The following is a 20531-nucleotide window of genomic DNA, read 5'->3' on the forward strand; positions in this document are numbered from 1 at the left end:
CCTTTTTCAACCTTCAACCCCACCTCCTCTCATTCAGGGTCCCCAGACATTCTCCCAAGACCCAGGCCGCGGGCCACCTGTGCAGCATTCTCCTTTTGAGTCCATGACCTCCGCCTCCACACCACTTAGCTGCGCACTCTCAGGGCTACGCCCTCGCCTTCTCTCGCCAAAACCACTCCACCTCTAGAATCTTACACTTGATTCAAGTTCACAAATATTGATTGTTTTCTCTTAGGTGACAAGCCCCATGCTAGGAGCTGATGATCTGCCTGGGTACAATCAGGCACAGTCCCTGACTTTGTGAACTTGGCATATGTTCTAGCAAAGAGGGCAACTCCTAAACTCAAGGCACACTAGGAGGGTACAGGGTGTCTTGGGGAGAAAGGCAGTGGATCCAACATTCTGGCATTCCATAAAAGATGCCTCAAGACTTCCCACGCTGACACCTAGATAAAGAAGAGGATTTTGGAAAACAAAGTAGGGGGTGGGGGGGGAGTGTTATCTTTTTAGGCAGAGGGGACACAGACTACAAAAGGAGGAAAGGAGAGCAAGCCTGATGGCAAAGACAGGAAGTCATCCAAGAGGCCTTGAGCCACACGAGGGGCTTACAGTAAGCTGATGTTAACCAGGACCGGAGCTCACAGTACTTGCCAAGAAATGATTGCATTCCTGTGGGTTCCGGGCTTTATCTGAAGTTAGGACAGCAAGAAGTTACTAGAGAGACTTAACACAATGTGAAATGATTCCATTTTCTGGGTGTCTGGTTACAGTGTGGAGGGGCTAATCCAGGGCGACCTGTTCAGATTCTGGTATAAAATAGTCAAACAAATAAAAAAAAAAGAAGAAGAAGAAGAAGAAGAAGAATATCCTGAAACAACCTAGGGTGTGTACAGTGGGAATGGAAAGAAGTGGCTGTGTTTAAGAAATACTTACGAAATAGGAAAGATAGTTTGATTTGGTTGGGTGTGGGGATCAAGTGGAGAGAGGAGCCCAAGTGACACCCAAGTTTCTGGCTCTGGGTGATGGTGCCATTTGCCAAGGAAACCAGGAGGAGGTGCCGATTAGAAGGAGATATTCAAACCTTCAGTTTCAGACATGATGAGTGTGGGATAATAAAAAATAAGATATCTGGTTCTCCACGCTCATTCCTGAACCATTTCAGCCTCTGGTTCCCTACTATTCACCGTATTATTGCACTTATTATCATTCTTGGTGACTTCACATCCAACACCTTGACCTCTCCATTCCTTGACTTCCTTGTTGCCAACAACCTTTCCACCCATGGGCCTCGCCCACATGTGGCACCCTAGACCTTATCTGTACCAGCTCCTTCATCATCTCCTATCTATCCAGCTCATGCAGCTCAGTTTGTACTCAATCATTGACCCATCTATTGACTCACCACTAGTTTACTGTCCATCATCCCCTGTACTTCCTCTCTACTCACCTCTCCCAGCTTCAACTCCGTGGGTCCCAGAACCAACTCTTCAGCCTTTCTGTGCTTCTCTAGTTACTCCTCTGGAAAGACCTTCATTACAGGAAAATCCAACTCGTTCATTCCAGAGCACCTAGAGAAGAATAGAACTGGGCTGGTTGGTTTCAAGTAAAACTTGGGGCCACAAAGCTCAAATGAGCACTCGGGATCTCTCGGAAATTCTGTATTCTCCTAAAACATTAACCCTATTCTCCAAAATGTTTAAGTCATAGCTCCTCCTCTTTTCTGGAAACCCCAGTCCCATGTTCTACTAATCCACTTTTGGCTGATATCCAGGCCTCTGGGAAATAGGATCAATAGCTAAACATTTGCTAATATCTCAACTTCTAGTCACCAAGTCTGCCAGCTTCCTGTTGTGAGTGCCACTTGCTCTGCCTTCTCTCCGGCAAATGGATAAAGTGTTCCTGAGCCTGATACACCACTCCATCTGGCACTGGACACCAGCATCTGGCCTGACTCTGGACTATGTTCCACAGGTAGTGTCTCTCCTGCCACACAATTTCTTTTCTTATAAATATGCTATAACATTTTTCTTTCCCTTTTGAAAAGAAATATCTCTCTTGACATGAATTCTTTTTCAGCTACTATCCCATTTACAAAAACCAAAATCATCCCCAAAGCTATCTGTACTGTCTTTCCACTTCCTTACATTTTAACCCTCTCCAGCACGAACTGCAACTGTTAGGGCCACCAGTGGCCAACTAGCTGCCAAGTCAAATAGTTGGTTCTTGAATTTCAATTTCCCCTTCAACAATATTTGACCACTGAGAACCCCCTCTTCTGAACTAGTGTCTTCCCTTGGTATCCAGGCATCCCCTTTTCTGGTACTCCTCCTCACTCAAGGGTCCTTTCTGATACCCATGAACGCCTGTTCTTCCTTTTGCTGATTTCTAAATGCAAGCTACCCTGGATTTGGTTCTTTTCTCCATGTGCAATTTTGCCTCTGTGACCTTACTCAGGACCGTCTATAAAGCCATTTATAAAATGATGACTTCCAAACTTCAATGTTCAGACCTAAACAGACTTATGTATCTAGCTTCCTGTTGGTCATCCATAACTAATCCTAATCCCCTGAGAATAAAGGCCCATTCTCTCCCAGTCTTTCCCACTTTGTAAGATGATATCCCTCTGCACCCAAATGCATGGGGATATCAATTCAAAAATCTACAAATATCATTTCTCATAATCACACATCTAGCAAGACATTGGATTTTATTTCAGGGCCAGAGAGATAGTCCAGTCATTAAGTGATTTGTCTTGCACTTAGTCAACCCCACCTCAATCTCTAGCACCAAAAATGGTCCCCTAAGCACACCTAAGAGTAACCCCTGATCACAGAGCCATTAGTAAGCCATGAGCACCACTAGTTGTGACCCCAAAACCAAAAACAAGCATTATTAGGTTTGATTCCAAAATTTGTTCAAACCATCTTCAAGTGCATCCATCCTAGGTCCTGCCACCTCCTTCAGCACCTGGACACCTGCAGCAGCTGATCCCCTACCTCCACCCTGGGTCCCTCTGTAATTCCTCTTCCACATGCAGCTGAAGAGAGTTTTCTATCACATAACTCCATGTTCCTCCCTCCTTCATAGCCCTCCAAGTGGCTTCCCATCATGGCCACAAAAATAGAGATAAACCAAAGTCTTTGTCAATGTCTCCCTGATTAGGCTACTTCTGCATTTCCTGGGGCCCTTTCCTTATGACCATGCTCATCCCCTCCACACTGACCTCCTCCGCTCCCCATTTCAGGGCCTTTGCACTGGTTTCTGCCGCCAAAACTCTTCCTCGGAGTTTCTTCATAGAACTATCTCCTGGGCGATCACACCTCAATGCTAACTCTCCTCTGGAGACTCCTTCTGACACGCCCTCCTCTAGTGAAGCACATACACCACACAAAATCTCTCCTACCACACAGCCCCCATTTGATCTCCTTGGTGCGTTCACTAGACTGGAGTGTCTATTGTCCTGCTTCAACACACTAGAAAGAGCTCCTTGAGAACAAGAATGAAGTCATGTTCACTCCATTACTCATTGACTCTTAAAGGAGTGCTAGACACATAGTAAATACTCAGTAAAAATGGACCCCCACCAACTCAGGGAATGACACTAAGCTGCAGAGAGTGAGAAGACAGTTGGATATAAGGATGGAAGACTGGTTGGGAGATACCATTTGACACAGACCACATGCCTGAACATAAAATAAATTTTTTCTCTAAAATTACCCCTCAGGTAGGAAGGAATTGTCTTTTACCCAAGTCATTGCAACGTCTCCTGAATACTGGGGCATGCTCTCAATTATTGTGTTTTGAACAACAAAAACGCTCTTGGGGGGAACTCATTAGCCTGAAATAACCTCAATCAATGAAGTTTTGGATATTCAAGGAGATTGCCTGGCAGACTCAGAAAAAAAAAAAGAGGCAGAGACATTTCACACAGATTTAATCATTACTTCTGAGGGTATGGCCTTGTCATTACAAGTATTGTCTTTTTAAGCAAGTCCTTTTTAAAAAATCACTTAAAAACAATAAAGACAGTGACTGTCGTGTGAAGATGACAAATGCATGCTTGTCAGATTTTTTATTTATGTCATCTAACTTTATGCAAATATGCTTTGTGGTAAGAAATCAACTTTCTAGCATCATTCAATCAAAAAGTTCTGTGTCACGAGTAAGTTGGGCAAAAATTAAGTTGTGTGTTCTGTAAAAGGTTAATAACAAAAATCTAACATTATTGCCCCAGATATTGAAGAATGATGTTAAAAGTTTAAATTAAATTTCTTTATAAAATTTGGAGAAGGGACCACTTCTTACTATATTGTTCTATATGTGATTTTCTTTTAATATACAGCAAACTCGATTTGCTCGAGCGGGCCCAGTAACATCTCCATTGGAGACTTTGTTGTTACTGTGTTTGGCATATCGAATACTCTCAGTAGCTTGCCGGGCTCTCCGAGCAAACTAAGTTAATGAATTATTTTTCTGTATATGTACTATGTATTCAAATGAGCTCTTAAATTTTAGAGTGTGGGCTCTTGGCAAGATAGGGCGCTGTTTTTTATTTGGAGTCTTAATCTATCTGGGCCTCTCTGGTAGGTGGTAACTGGAGTCAAGAGTGGTTCCCCCTGTACAGACACTGTGGAGGGAAGGGATGAAAAGGTGTCCTAGAATAGAGGCTTGGAGAACAAACAGGATGGGGGAAGCCATACACAGGACTGTGGAATAAAGAGTCTTTGCAGAAGCCAAGAGAGAATGATTTCACAGAGAAGGAAGATAATGCTACAGGAGCCAAGAGACAGTGTTTTGAAGAACTTTATAGAGCTTCTAGATGGTTCTAGAAAAAGAATTCCTAGAGAAGGAGAACGTTTTCATCAGGGCCAAACAATGTGTGGGTCCAATCAGATAAGGACAGAAGCAAGTTCATTAAATGAACATGAGATGGTCATTGGCTCCATGGCAAGAGTTTAGTCCTTTGAGAACGGAGCTGCAGAAGTGGCTGTCCCAATGAGGTGCCAGGAGAGTGAGAATGAGAACCAAGAAAACGGAGATGGCAAGTGGAAAGTGGTGGCAATGAGAAGAACAGAAAAATAAAAGTTGCAGAAGAATGGAGATGATCAATAATATTTTTTTTTAGTGAGAACCACTTGGCCCATTTTAGTGAAGTGATGAGTTCACCTGAAGAGGTCAAGGTTCCCAAGAGCGTTGGAGAGAGAGCCAGAGGCCAGATGGAGGCTTGGTTAGCTATGGTCAGAGGGGGGAGTGGGGAGCCAGGGGTGGTCTCCCCACTCTGACCACAGCTTCCCCCCCAGTCCTCTCACTTAACCCTGTCCTCAATATCTGTCTGTGGCATTTACACAGATGAGCAGGCGACCACCATCAGACTTGACCTTGACCTTCTCCTCTCCTGCCAGCATCCTCCCATGTTCATGTTCTTCTTTTTCCAGACTTTGTTTGGGCTCATGTCAGCCCAGAGCTGCTTAGCCCATGTCTGTATTCCCTCTCACACTGCAAACTCTCTCAGGGCACACTGCAAACTCTCCCACGGCAAGAGCAGTTTCTGTTCCGCCAATGCCCCTTCAGGCCCTCTACCGTGACTGGCATACAGTGCAGGAGTAATGAATATTTGCTGAGATGACTGGAATGAGTTGCTGAACTACCAATAACCCCACTGCCCCTCCTACATAAAAAAAAAAAGTCCAGGTTGGATTAACTTAACTGTTTTTCTATCCTGACACCTCTCTCAGCCCCCATGCTGGGCCCTGCTGGCGTGAGTCAAACACCCAGAATAAGGCCGCTGCAGATTCAAGTTCTCCAGTCCAACCTGACTACCCTCACTCTCCATCTGCTGCTCTTCAAACCCGCTCCACGATCCTAGAACCTTCAAGCCCACGTCATCCTCTTTCTCAGAGAAGGCAGCAGTGCCCGGAGAAGCATGTTCTCCAGGGGACTGCTGGACTCCTGTCCCCTCCACCCTGGCACAGCGTCCCTCTCTCACCTCTGTGCCTTCCCCAGAATGACTGTCTGTACTGGTCCCTTCAGCTCAGGGTGGACATGTACTCCAGGTGAGGCTTCTTGAGCCGTCCCAACTTCCACCCATTGGTCGAATTGTTTTCTCACTGGTAAACAGCAAAACATGGGGAGGTGTAATCAGAGAGAGCCTCTGGAGAAAGAGCACCCTGTGTAAAAGCCCACCTGTCCCTGAGAGAAGAAAGCCAGGAGTCAAGGGAGGAGCAAAGGAGAGGCTTAAAGCCTGACCCAAATCCACAGGCATCCAGAACTCTCTCCAGCCAGGCACTTCTGGGGCCCTTCGGGACCCCTGCCCTGTCCATGGCTCTCCAACCTCCAACCACAACTGCTTTGGTGCCCAAACTAATTTGAGTTGGATTTCTGCCCTTTGCCAGCAAGAGTGCCAATACCTTGGGTGTTGGGCACTTCAAGTTTCCCAGGTCCCCTCAATCTCCCTCATCCCTTCTCCCTTGGGGAGGTCACTTGGGGCCCAGGCCCTGACCCTCCTTTGCCTTCCCAAACTTCTGTGGGGCCTTCATTGCCATATGGACACTCTTGACCCCTAAATAGTTCCATCCCTCTTCTCTCTCCTGCTTTTCAATTTTTAATTGTGACAAAATACACACAACATGGAGCTACTATTTTAACCATTTTTAGTGTGCATTTCTGAGATATTTGTTACATCCACAAGTTATGCAACTATCCTCACTATTTCTAAATCTTTTTCATCACCCTTAAGCTCTGTACCTACTGAATGATAGCAGCTTTACCCTTCTCCCCAGGTCTCTTCTCTAAAAATGTACCGAGTCTAGACACGTCATAGGAGTAAAATCACACAACTTGTGTTCTTTGATGTGTGCCTGGCTTATTTCCCTAAGCTTACTGTTTTCAAGATTTATCATAGTTCAGCAGATAAAAAAACAAATAGTCCCTTTTTTCTTTTGTTTGTTTTTTGCTTTTTGGGTCACACCCAGCGATGCTCAAGGGTTATTCCTGGCTCTGAACTCAGGAATTACTCCTGGCAGTGCTTGGGGAACCATATGGGATGCCACGGATTGAACCCAGGTCGGCCACGTGCAAGGCAAACGCCCTACCCGCTATGCTATCGCACTGGCCTCTAAAATAGTCCCTTTTATGGCTGAATAATATTCTACTTTAGATTCATCCATTCTCCGTTTGATGGGCATTTAGGCTGTCTAGACGCACTGCCTTGGCCAGTGTGGAGTGCTGCTATCACAGGTACCTGCATATTACTTGTTTGTGTTCCCGTTGAGGGCCCTTTCAGGTAGATGCCTCGGCACAGACCTGTAGGGTCACATGGCAGCTCTATTTTAACTTTTTGAGGGCTTGCCCAGTTGTTCTGCCCAGCAATGACAGCATCTTGCATGTGTACCAACAATGCATCAGGCTTCCAGTTCCTCTTTCCCGAGGCCCAGTTCATGTGTCTACCTGCCTTGGGACACTTATTCCACAAGGAACTCAGACCACCTCCCCACAAACACACACACACACACACACACACACACACACACACACACACACACCAGCAGGATGTTTGGGTATAGAGGACAATTTGTCAGTATAAAAACAACAAGCCACACCCCACCCTCAGGCTCTAGGACAGCCTAAATATTAGCTTCAGGTGAGACTCGGGGATGGAGTGTGGGACTGGGCAAAGCTGTGGCTTGCATCATGATAAGGGTTTTACAAGTAAGTCTGAATGTCCCTCTGGTCTTGTGAAATGTCCACATTGGAATATCATTCCTAAACACATATATCATTAGCCAAGTCAAGGCTTCCCTTCTGCATCTCCCCAGCTCCTCCTCTTCTTGTGCTTCCCAGTTCAGCTAAAGACAATCTGCCTACCAGGCACATATGTGAGTTCAGGAAGCCAGTGTGGGCCATGATGCCCAGGGCTGCTTGCCCCAGCACCACTGCCACATACCTGGGTAGCTCAAAGGATAGTCAAGCAAAAAGCTTATCATGAGGCCAGACATACTTGAACTCTGGGCCTCGAGGCAGTAGGAAGGGTGGCACATGCGGGCTGGTCCATGTGACCGGCACATGATGTCCCATCCCCTCTGAGATATTTATTTCTCAGAATCTTCCTGGATTCCCTCTCAGCTTTGAGAGCTTCCCAGAACAGTGGATTTTAACCCTTTTACACCTGTGGGTGATGAAAAATAGATGTTTCATGGGCTGGAAAAATGGCGATTTTACACACCCTCCAGTGTATTTTCCCCATTGCAGTAGTGCTGTCTGCCTCTACTCGGCCACAAGTTCCAAGAGCACCAAGAGCATTTGAGAGCATTGTGTTAACGGCAACCACTTGGGGTAGGGGGAGGTGCAGGAAATGGCTGTAGACCACTGGAGTAGAAAAACCTTATCCTGGTGGAAACTAGAGGGACTTGTGTCAGAAGGGGGAATGGGAAGCTGAAAGGGAATAGACAAACAGCTGCCGTGTGATGGGCTGGGACAGGAGCTAATTATGCTTTGATGGGGTTTCATTCACTCATTTGACAAGGACTTTGTCGACTAAGTACATGAGACCCTGGGTTTAGTCCCAAGCAACAAAAAAAAAAAAAAAAGGAAAAAAGAGGGACCAGAGAAATAATGCAGTGGGTGAGGTGTTTGCCTAACATGTGGTTAACCTTGGGCTGATTCTCTGCACCCTCTATGGATGGAACCTGCGTCAGCCACACGCAAGGTAAGTGCCCTACCTGCTGTACTCTCTGACTCCTCTGGAGCCCTTTAATAAGAAGGGGTGTGCCCTCTTGGCTATGTGAGTACCAAGGACAGAAGCCACTCAGAACTTCAATGTGAACAGGATAAACTGATTATATTAGTGAAAGACTGAAAATCCTCCTAAAATAACTCAGGATTCCCACCCATAGAATATGTGGGGTGAGAAAAAAAAAGAGAGAGAGAACCGAGTCTCTCTCATGACTTAGAGAAAAAGAGAACTAAGTCACTTGAATATTGGGGCCCCAACAAGTGGGTGAAATTGCCATTTACTGGAAAAGCAAGTGAGAAGAGAAGCAGAACAGAGGGAACAATTGCTAAATAAAATTTAGTTAAATGTAAATCCCACTTGGATAATAAATAAGGATTTTAGTCCCACACACTACCTGAGATTCAAATCTAACTAAACATTCTAGATTTGTTTTCATTGGTTTTTTTTGGGGGGGGGGTAGAAAAGAAAAATTCCCTACACCCCTATCCTAAGTCAATGCCCAGGAGGCCCAGGGACCCCATCCCCAGATTCTCTACAACCCGGCTTGGTCCCAAAGATGCAATGCTGTTGCAAAGGCAGACTGCAGGTGGGGGGTGGAAGGAGGGAAACTGGGAATATTGGTGGTGGTAAATGTACAGTGGTGAGGGGATATGATCAAATCCAAATCATGAACAACTTTGTAATTATGTATCTCACAATGGTATAATTTAAAAAATAAAATAAAGGACGCGGTGCAGCTGGGGTCCTACAGTGCCCAGCAAGATTCAGGATCCCCCATTGCTGTACTTGGCAATGCTTGAGAGACCATGTGGTACCAAGAACCAAGCCAGGGTCAGCTGCTTGCAGACCTGTGCCTTAACTCCCGTGCTATACCTCCAAACCCATGGGTTGGTTTTTCGTGTATTTATTTGGTTTTTGGTTTTGGAGGGGAGCTGCTGGCTCATCCCTAAGTCTGACCAACCAAATAAGAATGAAGACTTGTTTGGGGGTAGGAGAGGCTGGCAGCATCCGGCAGACTCCAGCCACAGAGACAGGGCCCATAGGGCTTTATAGTCTGGATGGAGGGCAGAGTCTGAGTGAGAAGTGTTGTCAGCCTAACCTGGACATTGTGAAAAGAGACTGGAGGACATTGCCAAGAGAGTAAGGACAGAGAAGTACTCTGGGACTGAGCCCCGAGGCATCCCAGTACTTAGGAATCAGGGAGATCTGAAGGAATCTGCAAAGCAGCTAAAATAGAAGAACCCAAAAGGAAGCAAGGGTCCAGCTGTGCGATGCTCCAAGGCAGAGGGAAGAAGCATTCTGGGACAGAGGTCTATGAGGACACACCAACAGTCACAGTTGATTTAGTTGCCTTAAGGTAAGGTTGGACCCTGGAACTTAGCCCTGGGAACCTTAGCAAGATTGTTTTTGGGTCATGATAACCTCTCAGCTTTTGTTTTGCAAACCCTAAAAGGAGGGAGAGGAACAGGAACAGGGATGAAGGAGAGGGATGAGGGAGAGAGAGATGGAGAGAGAGTGGGAGAGGGAGAGGGAGAGAGAGAGGGAGAGGAAGGAAAGTGCCTGCTTGCCATAAAGACAGGTTGGGGTTAGGGAGGGAAATTGGGGACATTGGTCGTGGGAAATGTGCACTGGTAAAGGGATGGATGTTAGAATATTCTATGACTGAGACCCAACCATGAACAGCTTTGTAACTGTGTATCTCACAGTCTCCTGCCCCCACTCCTGGCTGTCCTCACCTGGGCCCCTTGGAGGGGGGCAGGTTAAGTTTTCCTTCCCGCCCTGAGCAGAGCACGGGCAGCTGAAGACGTCCAGAACCAGCCACAGCCATGCTTAAGACCACTCTCCACACGTCCAGTCGAGCCTCACACATGAAGGAACTGGCAGAGGAACCCAGGTGTGCGAGACCCGTGACTGAAATCTCCAGGCCTGCTGAGATCGGGACTGGGCTTCCTCCACCCAGATCCCCCATCTTCCCCTAGCTAGACGTTACACCCACCAACTCCCTCCAGCACCGCGTTATCCCATCAACGGCCAAGACCCAGGGACTATAAAACCCAGCTCCCAGAAGTGCACGGCTGCATTTCTGTTGTCTAGTTCTCACTCATGGAGAACCCGACAGGCTACTGATGTATTCTGCCCACACGGCACAGTCTGGCAAGCTCCCCATGGCATATCTGATATGCCAAAATCCAGTAACAATGATGGGTCTCATTCCCCTGACCCTGAAGGAGCCTCCAATGTGGCACTTGCTAAAATCTCAGGGCTAAAACGAATGGAGACGTTACTGGTGCCTGCTCAAGGAAATCAATGAACAACAAGATGACAGTGATACAGTGATCTCACAGTGATCCCATTTTTAAAAAAAAAGCTGCAAAGTTTTATTGAGTTAAGAAGAAAACCTAAAAGGTTGGTTTGGGTGAATTATAGGGAGCAAACACCTGGTTTGAGTTCAAAAAAGAAGGGAAGAAGTGAAAAGAATGAAGTCAATGAATCAAGGCAATTCTCTGGGGGATCCCTATTTGGCTCACCACCTGCCCCCTAGAAATCATATGGTGCCCTTCAATTACGTCCCAAGCTACTATCGCCCCCCTGGATTGACCCAGCGCCCCTGGGGGAAGTATGATCTACTTTGGGAAAGACTGCTGTAAGGAAAAGAAAGAAGAACTTGCCTGAAGAGGATGAGGGAGGGAAGCTCGTCACTTAAGATGGAAAGTTCCAGCTGGCTTACTGTAATGGGGAAGTAAAGACCCAAAGGCTAATGATGGCGGTGGGTGGATGGTGGATGACAGGGTGGGGGACAAGGGAGCTTTTCTGCACAACACCTACAGTGGGTGTGCCCTGAGCACAACTAGAAGGTCACGGACTTTCTGCCATTTGCTGATGAAGTTGTGTGGGCAGAATTCTGTTGCAGATGACTCTGGGTGCAGCCTGAACAGGAGCCATCTCCTTCATCCGGCTGCCTTGCTCCAGAGCCTTCCGCCTGCCCCACCTGTCTGCTCCTCAAAGAAGAGGCCCAGTCTCGGTCACACACACAAACATAAGGGAAGTCCCAGCCTGAGAGGGAAGATCCTGCCCCTTCTCAGGAAGCCCCTGCCTGAGGCCTGGGCAGGGTTCCAGACCCAGGGGAGGCCGGGCAGCATGACCAGAATGGGCAAAGGACCGGGCTGGGAGAGGTTCAGAGACAGGCTGCGGGCCTGCCGCTCCCGCTCCCCAGAGCAGGTGGAGGCCCTGAGGGGAGTGGGGGAGGTGGGCAGCTGCCAAGTCCTGCTGAAACAGGCCTCACCCTAAGGGCTAGGGGTGTGGGTGGCCCAGATGGCCTCCCACACGTTCCCCGGCTCCAGGAGCAGAACTGAGAGAGGAACCACAGGACCGCAGGGTTCCCAGAACCTCTTTCTGAGAATGGGGGACTCTGACAGCACACTCCAGAAAAAGCATCAGTCAGTGCTGGGGGCCCAGCCCAATGTCAAGAGTGAGGGGATTTTTTTAGGGGGAAAAAATGAATCACCATAGGAAATATTAACTAAGGATTAATTGGAAATATATTTTTGTACATTATATCATGTGAATTTCCTAATTGTTTTATTCTTGATAATTTCAAATAAACAAATATTTGGCCTAATTAGGCCCTCCCGTTGATCGTCGATTTGCTCGAGCGGGCCCAGTAACATCTCCATTGGAGACTTTGTTGTTACTGTGTCTGGCATATCGAATACTCTCAGTAGCTTGCCAGGCTCTCCGAGAGGGGCGGAGGAATCGAACTCGGGTCGGCCATGTTGGCTGCGTGTAAGGCGAATGCCCTACCCGCTGTGCTATCACTCCGGCCTAATTAGAAAACAAACAAACAAAAAAAGAGTGAGGGGACAGCATCCAGCAGTCAGAATGGCAGGATCTGGGCAATGGAATCATTTGGTCACCAGAGCAGATTAACGCAAGTACCCCAGAGACAGCCCATCTCCCATGTACATAGATACAGTCACCCACCTCACACATGCACACACCCCACCTCACACAAGCACACAGACACTTTACCTCACACATGCAGACACCCCACATCACACATGCACCCCACCTCACAGAAGCACACAGACACCCACTTCACACACACTCCACCTCACAAACACTTCCTAATCACACACATCCACAGCACACGAGCACCCCCACCTCACCTGCAGAGACACTCAGACCCGGCCACAGAGCACTCAACATCTGCTTTACAAAGGGGAACTGGGGGTCGGCTGCCTCCTAGCCATCCGATTGGGTAAGCTGAGGTCCTCGGCTAAGTTCCCTGCCCTCTTGGGGATCCTTTCTGAGACTGTTCTAAAGCGTGGATGCCGCAGACACGTGTGAGGTCACTACAGATGGAATGACCAAGGAAGAGCTCTAAAAATGGGGAAACCAGGGTCAGGAGAACCCCACAGGGAAGACAGTCCCAGCAGAGGGAACAGTGAAGGCCAAGCCAGCACCAACACTGAGGTGACCACGAGTGACTGCAGAGGGGCGGCCCAGGGTCGTATGATGGTGGGGGCGAGGTCACTGTAGGCCAATGTCCAGAGAGTGGGTGTCACTAAGGGCAAAGCTCAGCGCCTTCGGGTTTGAATGGATGAGTGACATGCTTGGATTCGTGTCACTGAAGCATTACTCAGCTAGAGGAAACCACGGGAGGAAAGTTTTCCATTCTCAGGCGAAAATGACAGTACAGGGTTAAGGCACTGGCATTGCACACAATTGACCTCAATTCCATTTCCGCACCCCCACCCCCACCCCCCACTCCTCACCCCAAGCACCACCAAGAATGGTCGCTGAGAGCAGGGTCAGCATCACTGCAGCCAGGTGTGGCCCAGAAGCCAAGGAAAATGAATTAAAGAAAGGAAGAAAGTTAGTTTTCCATTTTCAGCCTAGGGAAATCATTTCTAATTATGACCAAACCCGAAGCATAACAGTTATTTTTAAAGTTTAATTTTGGGGCCAGGGAGAAGGCTCAAAGGGATGGAGCATATCCTCTGTAGGCAGGCCTGAGTGTGATCCCCGGCACCACATGGTTTCCCAAGCACTATCTGTTATGACACCACCTGCCAAAAAGCAAATCTTAATTTTAGGAGGCAAAAACTCCAAGTATGATATCACTTAAAAAAATCACTTAACTTCCCGTTAGTCGTCGATTTGCTCGAGCGGGCGCCAGTAACGTCTCCATTTGTCCCTGTCGCGTGCTAGTGTAGCCCAATGGCTACACTAGTATGATATACAATAACAATAATCAACCTGGGGTGAAGCACTCTATTTGTATAATAGACAGAGATAGAAATACAAGATTATAGGCAGCCTTAATTGTCACTGACTTGCAACTGGTTGAATATATCAGCTGTGTCTTATTATTTAAGAGACAGCCAGGAAACAGGATCCCTAGAGAGCATCACAACCACGAATTGCATGCCTCAACTAAAAATATGACTCCCTTGGGGTCAGAGAGATAGTACAAAGTATAAGACACTAGCCTTGCACATACCCAGACCAGGTTTGGTTCCTGACAACAACACATATAGTCCCTCAAACACTGCCTGAGCACTGCTGGGTATGCTTCTCCAAAAATGGCAGGGAGGAGGGAGAGAGAGGGAGAGAGAGAGGGAGAGAGAAGGAGAAAGAGAGATTCTCATATACTAATAGGGGGAAATGGAATCTCAGTCAGCTGTTTAAAAAGAGAGAAAGAGAACAAACTCTTCTATCAACAAGAAAACGTCTAATATTTTAAGTGAAAGTAAAGAAGTGTGAATGTGAAAAGAAAGCCTTCTTTATGTTTCAGGGCCACACCCAGCAGTGCTTGGCAATGCCCCAAGACTGGGGTGCCCTCCCCGCTGAGCCTGGGTGGAAGAAGGGAGCTGGACTGGGCAGGAGCAGGAGGCCAGGAGGCCAGGGGAAAGGGAAGAAAGGGCCAGGCAGGCGGGGACCATGAGGCTGCAGGATGGGCAGTTGCAAGGATTTTGTCTTGGAACTCTGGGGCATCCAGGGCCCAGTGGGTGGCAGGGATGGAGGATTCTCACACAGAAGGATTCTCACACAGGAGGGGAGGATGCAGGGAATGGGTCTGCCCTGAGCCCCAGTCACAGCTGCCTTTCCACGGTGCCTCCTACTCACATCCCCACAGACCTGTGCACTCACCCCCATACAAACACCCCAACATGCTCAGCCATCAAGACCTTTAGCTTTTCTTCTTTTCTTTTTCTTGGTGGGTGGGGGAGGGAGAGGCATACCCAGTGGTGCTCAGGGCTGACTCGGGGCTCTGAGCTCAGGGGTCACTCTAGGCAGTGCTCAAAGGACCACTGTGAGATGCCAGAGAGCCAGCTGCGGTGGGCTGTAAGGCAAGTTTCTTCCCCACCACACAGTACTCTCTCTGGCCCACTAGGCACCACTTTTCAAGGGCTATCTATGGCCATCGTGGCCTCAACTGACCTCTACCCTGTGGCCTGACTCTGTCCAGAGACTCACCATCTATGGAAACCAGATGTGTGTGGGGGGGAGGGGGGGGGAAGAACCCAACCCGCTGCCTCTCCACTTTCATTCAACAAACCAGGAGCTAGGCGCCCAGCTGTCTCCCAGCCCTCAGAGCAGTTTAAGTTGCCCCGAGCCAGGAGTCCCAGGAGCGGGGAGTGGTACCCCAAAATGAAGGGGCACTTTGGAGCGTCGAAGGGGGCACGGTTCATTGTCCAGAGCCTGGGGGCAGTGAACCGTACAGTCCTGGGAAAACGCGAGGCCTCCCCTGCCAGCCGGGCTAGTCATTTTGGTGGATATAGGACTCGCCCGTGGGTGACTAAGTCTCCGAGCTGCCAGGGAGGCCGGAAATTCTGCGGCTTCTCCCACAAGGCGAGGGCGCCAGGGGCTCTCATTAGCTGCTCGTCACGGGGCACTCTTCAATTAGACAAGGCGTCTTTGTCCGCAGCCCAGCGCGTCCACCTCCTGGGGTGGGGGGTGGGGGCGTTTCGGGGTATCCTAGCTCCACTCACCCCACCCCACCCCCGAACACCCATCCACATACACACAGGGTCTGCCCCTCCAGTAAGTGCCAGCAGCGACCTCCCAACGGCATCCACGCTCAGCCCTAAACGAAGGACCCCCACCTCCCTCTCGCGGAAGGCGCAGGTGCTGCCGTCCCGCATTGTCCCAGGTGCGCTCTGACACCGCCCCCCCCCCCCCCCAGGACCCTCGCGGACCCCCGGAGAGGGCCGGGCGCAGGCGGGCCGCGCGGGCAGGGCGCGGGCGCATCTCGGGGCGCTGCGCGTGGGCGAGGCGACTGCGCCCGTCCCGGCTCTGGGCACCCAACAGTTGGCTACGTCTCACGCCCCACTTCTCACTGGAGCCGGGTCCTGCCCAGGGCCACCGACGCCCCCGGTTCACACCCGCGGAAACCGAGGCTCGGATGAGGGAGCAGAGCCTCCGCTGGACACCCCGGGAACTAGATCCTGACCCTCGGCCCGGCCGCGCGGCCCCGAGCTCCTCCCCCCGACGCTCCCTCCTCCACGCCGCCCGCTGGGTGTGCCCTGCGCCCGCCGCGGGCCAGCACCCGGACCGCCACGGCGCAGCCCGAACTGCGGCCTCCCTCGCCTCTGCTGCTGGCCACGAGCACGCGGGGTCCCGGCCCCGCGCTGGCCGCGCCGCTGCGGGTAAGTGCCCAAGGCGGGCGGGCCCCCAGTCCCAGCCACCGCAAGCCTCTCCCCTCAACACACACGCACGGGGCGCGCCACTCTCCCCAGTGACTCCCGCCCCCTCCCCATCCATCTCGCAGCAGGGCTGGGGCTTGATCCCGCTTGTCCGGCCAGGCTGGGGATGGGGGCGAGGGGACGGGACTGGTGCGCTGCCCCGGTATCCCTGCCTCCTCACCCCTCCCTTCTGGACGGAGTAAAGCGCCCGCGGGACACCCCGGTCTGAAAACTCCCAAACTGCCTGCAGTGGTTCGGGGAAGGAGGTCGGGGAGCAGCGGGGACAGGGGGCAGTTCTGGTCCTGGAATGGGAAGGGACCCCCTGGGGAAAAGCGTCCCCCTGGTGGGGATCTCGGTGCAAGGCCGGCAGAGGGAGCCAGAACCGGCTCCACCAGTCCCCGCCTGCCCTTGGAGGGAAATTCTTTTCTACTGAGCTGCGTTCCCGGGTGTGTCTGTAGAAAAGATCCATCAGGACTGGAAGGTGGAATGTGGGGGTCCACAGCGCCGCTGCCATGGGAGGGTTTAAGAAGCACGGGGGGGGGGGGGGGGCACCTCACAAGGTTGCGACCACCACTGCCCTGTCCTTAAACCCTTACCCAGTGAGGCTGGGCTGAGAGGTCTCTCAGGACCTGACAGTAGCAAGGAAAGTCTGGGGGCTCAGGACAAGAATGGGTGCAGAGTGGAGGTGTGGATCCAGATGTGGCTGCACAGTCTGTCGCCCATTGCAAAGGCCAGTTCTTAGAAGGCATGGAAGGAGGGGGAGAGTTTTGCCCAGGATGGAGCCCGTTGCTCCCCACCATGTCCACGTGTTCCCCCCCCCCCCACCCCACCCCAGAGTCCGGAGAAGCAGCCTCTTGGAGGGCTGAGATCCTGAGAAGACCCAGCCCTCCCTCCCTCCGGAGCAAGGAAGCCTTTCCCCAACTCCATTCCCCAGGCCCTGCTGCCCCTCACGCCATCCTGCCTGTACGTTCTGGCACTGGGATGAGGCACTAGGAGGGTGGCCGGCCGACTGGGGGAATCAAAAGACACACACCAACCAATGCTCATACTTCTAATGGTAATTAAAGGCTAGGGGGAAATTAAGGGGACGAAAGCAGAGTGGCTGGCGACTTAACCCTCCCAGATTGAGGGTTAACTGGGGAGATCTCTAAGGAGCCAGTGGAGCAGAGACCTCAGAGGTAAGAATCCAGCCCTGCAAGTTTCTGGAGCAAGACCATTCCAGAAAAATTTTACAAGAGGCCTAGGGGTGGGTGGCTAGAGCTGAGAGAGGCAGGGGGAGAGAGAGGGACCGAGTTTCCTTCTAAGTGTGATGAGAAGCTAGCAGGCAGCTTTAAACAGGGGTGGTACAATCCGATCTCATGCACAGGCAGATGCTGCTGAAAGACCACTGAGGAGGCCGTGGCCATCACATGGGTAAGGGAGAAGGTGAGATAGGAAAGGCCAGCCAAGGTGGCGGCTGGGGAGGGGTGGTCGTGTGGGATCCGGAGCAGCTGTGGTGCACTCTTGTATGCACGTAGGCTGCAGAGGGACGTGGAGAGAAGCCTGCTCACACTCAGGGCAGCCACCACAGGCTGGCACGCCCACCACACCCTCTGAGTCACTGGGCAACCAGAGAGGAGTGTGATTCGGGGGCCTGAACAACGCATGACTCCCCATCACAAAGCCCTGACACCCAGCACAGACGGAGGTGCTGGGGCTTCCCCAGGATTCGGCTCAGAGTGGGGCGAGGGAGGTTCTCTCGTTTCCCTGGGTCTGGAGTCTTCTCCAAAGTCAGACCATTACCTACCCAACCCCGTACCGCCAACCTAAGCTGATCTCCACCTTCACCACACGTTGGGTGTGAGACCTTGGGGAGGTCCCTTTCCTAGAAAGGGCTTGGAAACCCAACCTCAGGAAGGTAAGTGTGAGCACCTTTTCTGGGGCAAGCATCCAGCAGAAAAAGGGAGAAGAGGGAGTGGGTCTCTCAGCTCTGGCCACAGAAGCCTGAATCCCGCTGTAGTTTGAAGGTTACTGGGGTGGGGGCGAGGGGATTATTTGTCATGAGGGAGGGGGTTTATTTGGTCGGTTTTGGAGCCACACCCAGCTGTGATCAGGACTTACTCCTCGCTCTGCTCTCAGGGATCACTCCTGGCAGGCTCAAGGGACCATACGGGGCTGGGGATGGAACCCAGGTCAGCCACAAGCAAAGCAAGTGCCCTGCACATGGTACTGTGGCTCTGGCCCCTGCATCCCTGGCTTTAAATGAGCCCCCTAACCTCTCTGACTTCACAGGTGAGGAGCATTTGTTGAGCACATACAATGGGCAAAATATTTTGTGACCGTTATCTCCTTAGTTTGCTGGTTCTTTTCCTCTGTTAGTGGGGAATAGAAAAGTATCTGCTTTGTGGGATCCTTATTAGGACTAAGTGTGTTCTTGCACATACAGTATTTAGCAATGTGGTAGCTCACAAACGCCCCATAGGTGGTGGCTTGTTATAACCTGCAAGTGTTGGTCCTCTTCTTTCCAGCAGAATTGCCCTATGACTTTAACCCTATCTGTTCCTCAGGGAAGAAAACCCTCTGGATTTCTAGAGGGCCCTGTGATCATCACAGGTGTCTGTCCACCTAAGGAACCCAGAACAGTGCCCGGCACAGGCCGAACACCGGGCCAAGGCCCTTTTATTTCACCATTAACATTCTGTTTCCTACTTTTCCACCAGTTGGGCCTGGCCCCCGGCACCCCCACCAGGCATCATGGACTGGAAGACTCTCCAGGCCCTTCTGAGCGGCGTGAACAAGTACTCCACGGCCTTCGGGCGCATCTGGCTGTCAGTGGTGTTCGTCTTCCGTGTGCTGGTGTATGTGGTGGCTGCGGAGCGTGTGTGGGGGGACGAGCAGAAGGACTTTGACTGCAACACCAGGCAGCCCGGCTGCACCAATGTCTGCTACGACAACTTTTTCCCCATCTCCAACATCCGCCTCTGGGCGCTGCAGCTCATCTTCGTCACATGCCCCTCGCTGCTGGTCATCCTGCATGTGGCCTACAGAGAGGAGCGTGAGCGGCGCCACCGCCAGAAGCACGGAGACCAGTGCGCCAAGTTGTACAGCGACGCAGGCAAGAAGCACGGCGGCCTCTGGTGGACCTACCTGCTCAGCCTGGTCTTCAAGCTCCTCATCGAGTTCCTCTTTCTCTACCTGCTGCACACCCTCTGGCGGGGCTTCGAGATGCCGCGCCTGGTGCAGTGCGCCAGCGTGGCCCCCTGCCCCAACACTGTGGACTGCTACATCGCGCGGCCCACGGAGAAGAAAATCTTCACCTACTTCATGGTGGGCGCCTCAGCGGTCTGCATCGTGCTCACCATCTGCGAGATCTGCTACCTCATCTTCCACCGGATCCTGCGGCGCCTGCACAAGAACGGCTCCTCCAGGGGACGCGGCCCCGCCTCCTCCTCCAGCCGGGCCTCCACCTGCCGCTGCCACCACAAGCTGATAGAGGGCTCTGACCCCGGAAACGGCAACGACAAGACGCACGCTTCAGCGCCCACGCTGACCCCCATCTGAGTGCATGCTGCCGCCCTGGGGGACACTGGGGCTGCCGCCAGGACGGGATAGGCAGGAAGGTTTTGCACCGGTGGAGGGGTCCTACAGGGGCTTTGAACTCACTAACCTATCCCATTTCTTTGGGGGGGCAGGGACTTTTTGGGCAGTCGGCACTGTGCTGTCTACCTGGGTCTGGGTCATACCCCACGTCCAGTGCTAGTCCTCGGGAGTGAAGACATTTTGTTGTTGGTTTGTTTGGGGGCCGCACCTGGTGATGTTCAGAGGTTCCTCCTGGCTCTGCGCTGAGAAATTATTCCCGGAGGTGCTCGGGGAACTCTATGGGATGCCGGGGATCCAACCCAGTTGGCCACGCACAAGGCAGATGCCCTACCCGCCGCACTTTCTCTCCAGCCCGGGAGAAGACAGTTAAACAAGCAATGAAAGGCTGCACGCAAGGAGACTTGGCAGGGCTCATAAAGGGCTCCTCTCGGAGCCCAGGAAGGGGTGCTCAAGTGAGGTGCTCAAGGCAGGTATGTTGAAAACAGGAGAGAAGCGCGCCCCTGCAGGAAGAATGGCAAAGGTATGGATGCCAC

The 20531-nt window shown here is 51.3% G+C and overlaps 1 protein-coding gene across 1 annotated transcript; it reads left to right on the plus strand.

The window, feature by feature from the left end:
- The first annotated feature begins 16277 nt into the window (after positions 1 to 16277).
- Positions 16278 to 19959, plus strand: GJB3 (gap junction protein beta 3). The gene is made up of 2 exons (XM_056123524.1): positions 16278 to 16383; positions 19119 to 19959. Exon 2 carries the CDS (start codon positions 19153 to 19155, stop codon positions 19957 to 19959), a length of 807 nt encoding a protein of 268 aa, XP_055979499.1. The 5' UTR covers positions 16278 to 16383; positions 19119 to 19152.
- The last annotated feature ends 572 nt before the right edge of the window (positions 19960 to 20531 follow it).

The sequence above is a fragment of the Sorex fumeus genome, unplaced genomic scaffold (genome assembly GCF_029834395.1).
Source record: "Sorex fumeus unplaced genomic scaffold, SorFum_2.1 ptg000047l, whole genome shotgun sequence".
NCBI classification, from domain to species: Eukaryota; Metazoa; Chordata; class Mammalia; order Eulipotyphla; family Soricidae; genus Sorex; species Sorex fumeus.

Coding starts and splice junctions, on each gene's coding strand:
- GJB3 (XM_056123524.1), top strand. CDS start 19,153: ATGGACTGGAAGACTCTCCAGGCCCTTCTGAGCGGCGTGAACAAGTAC.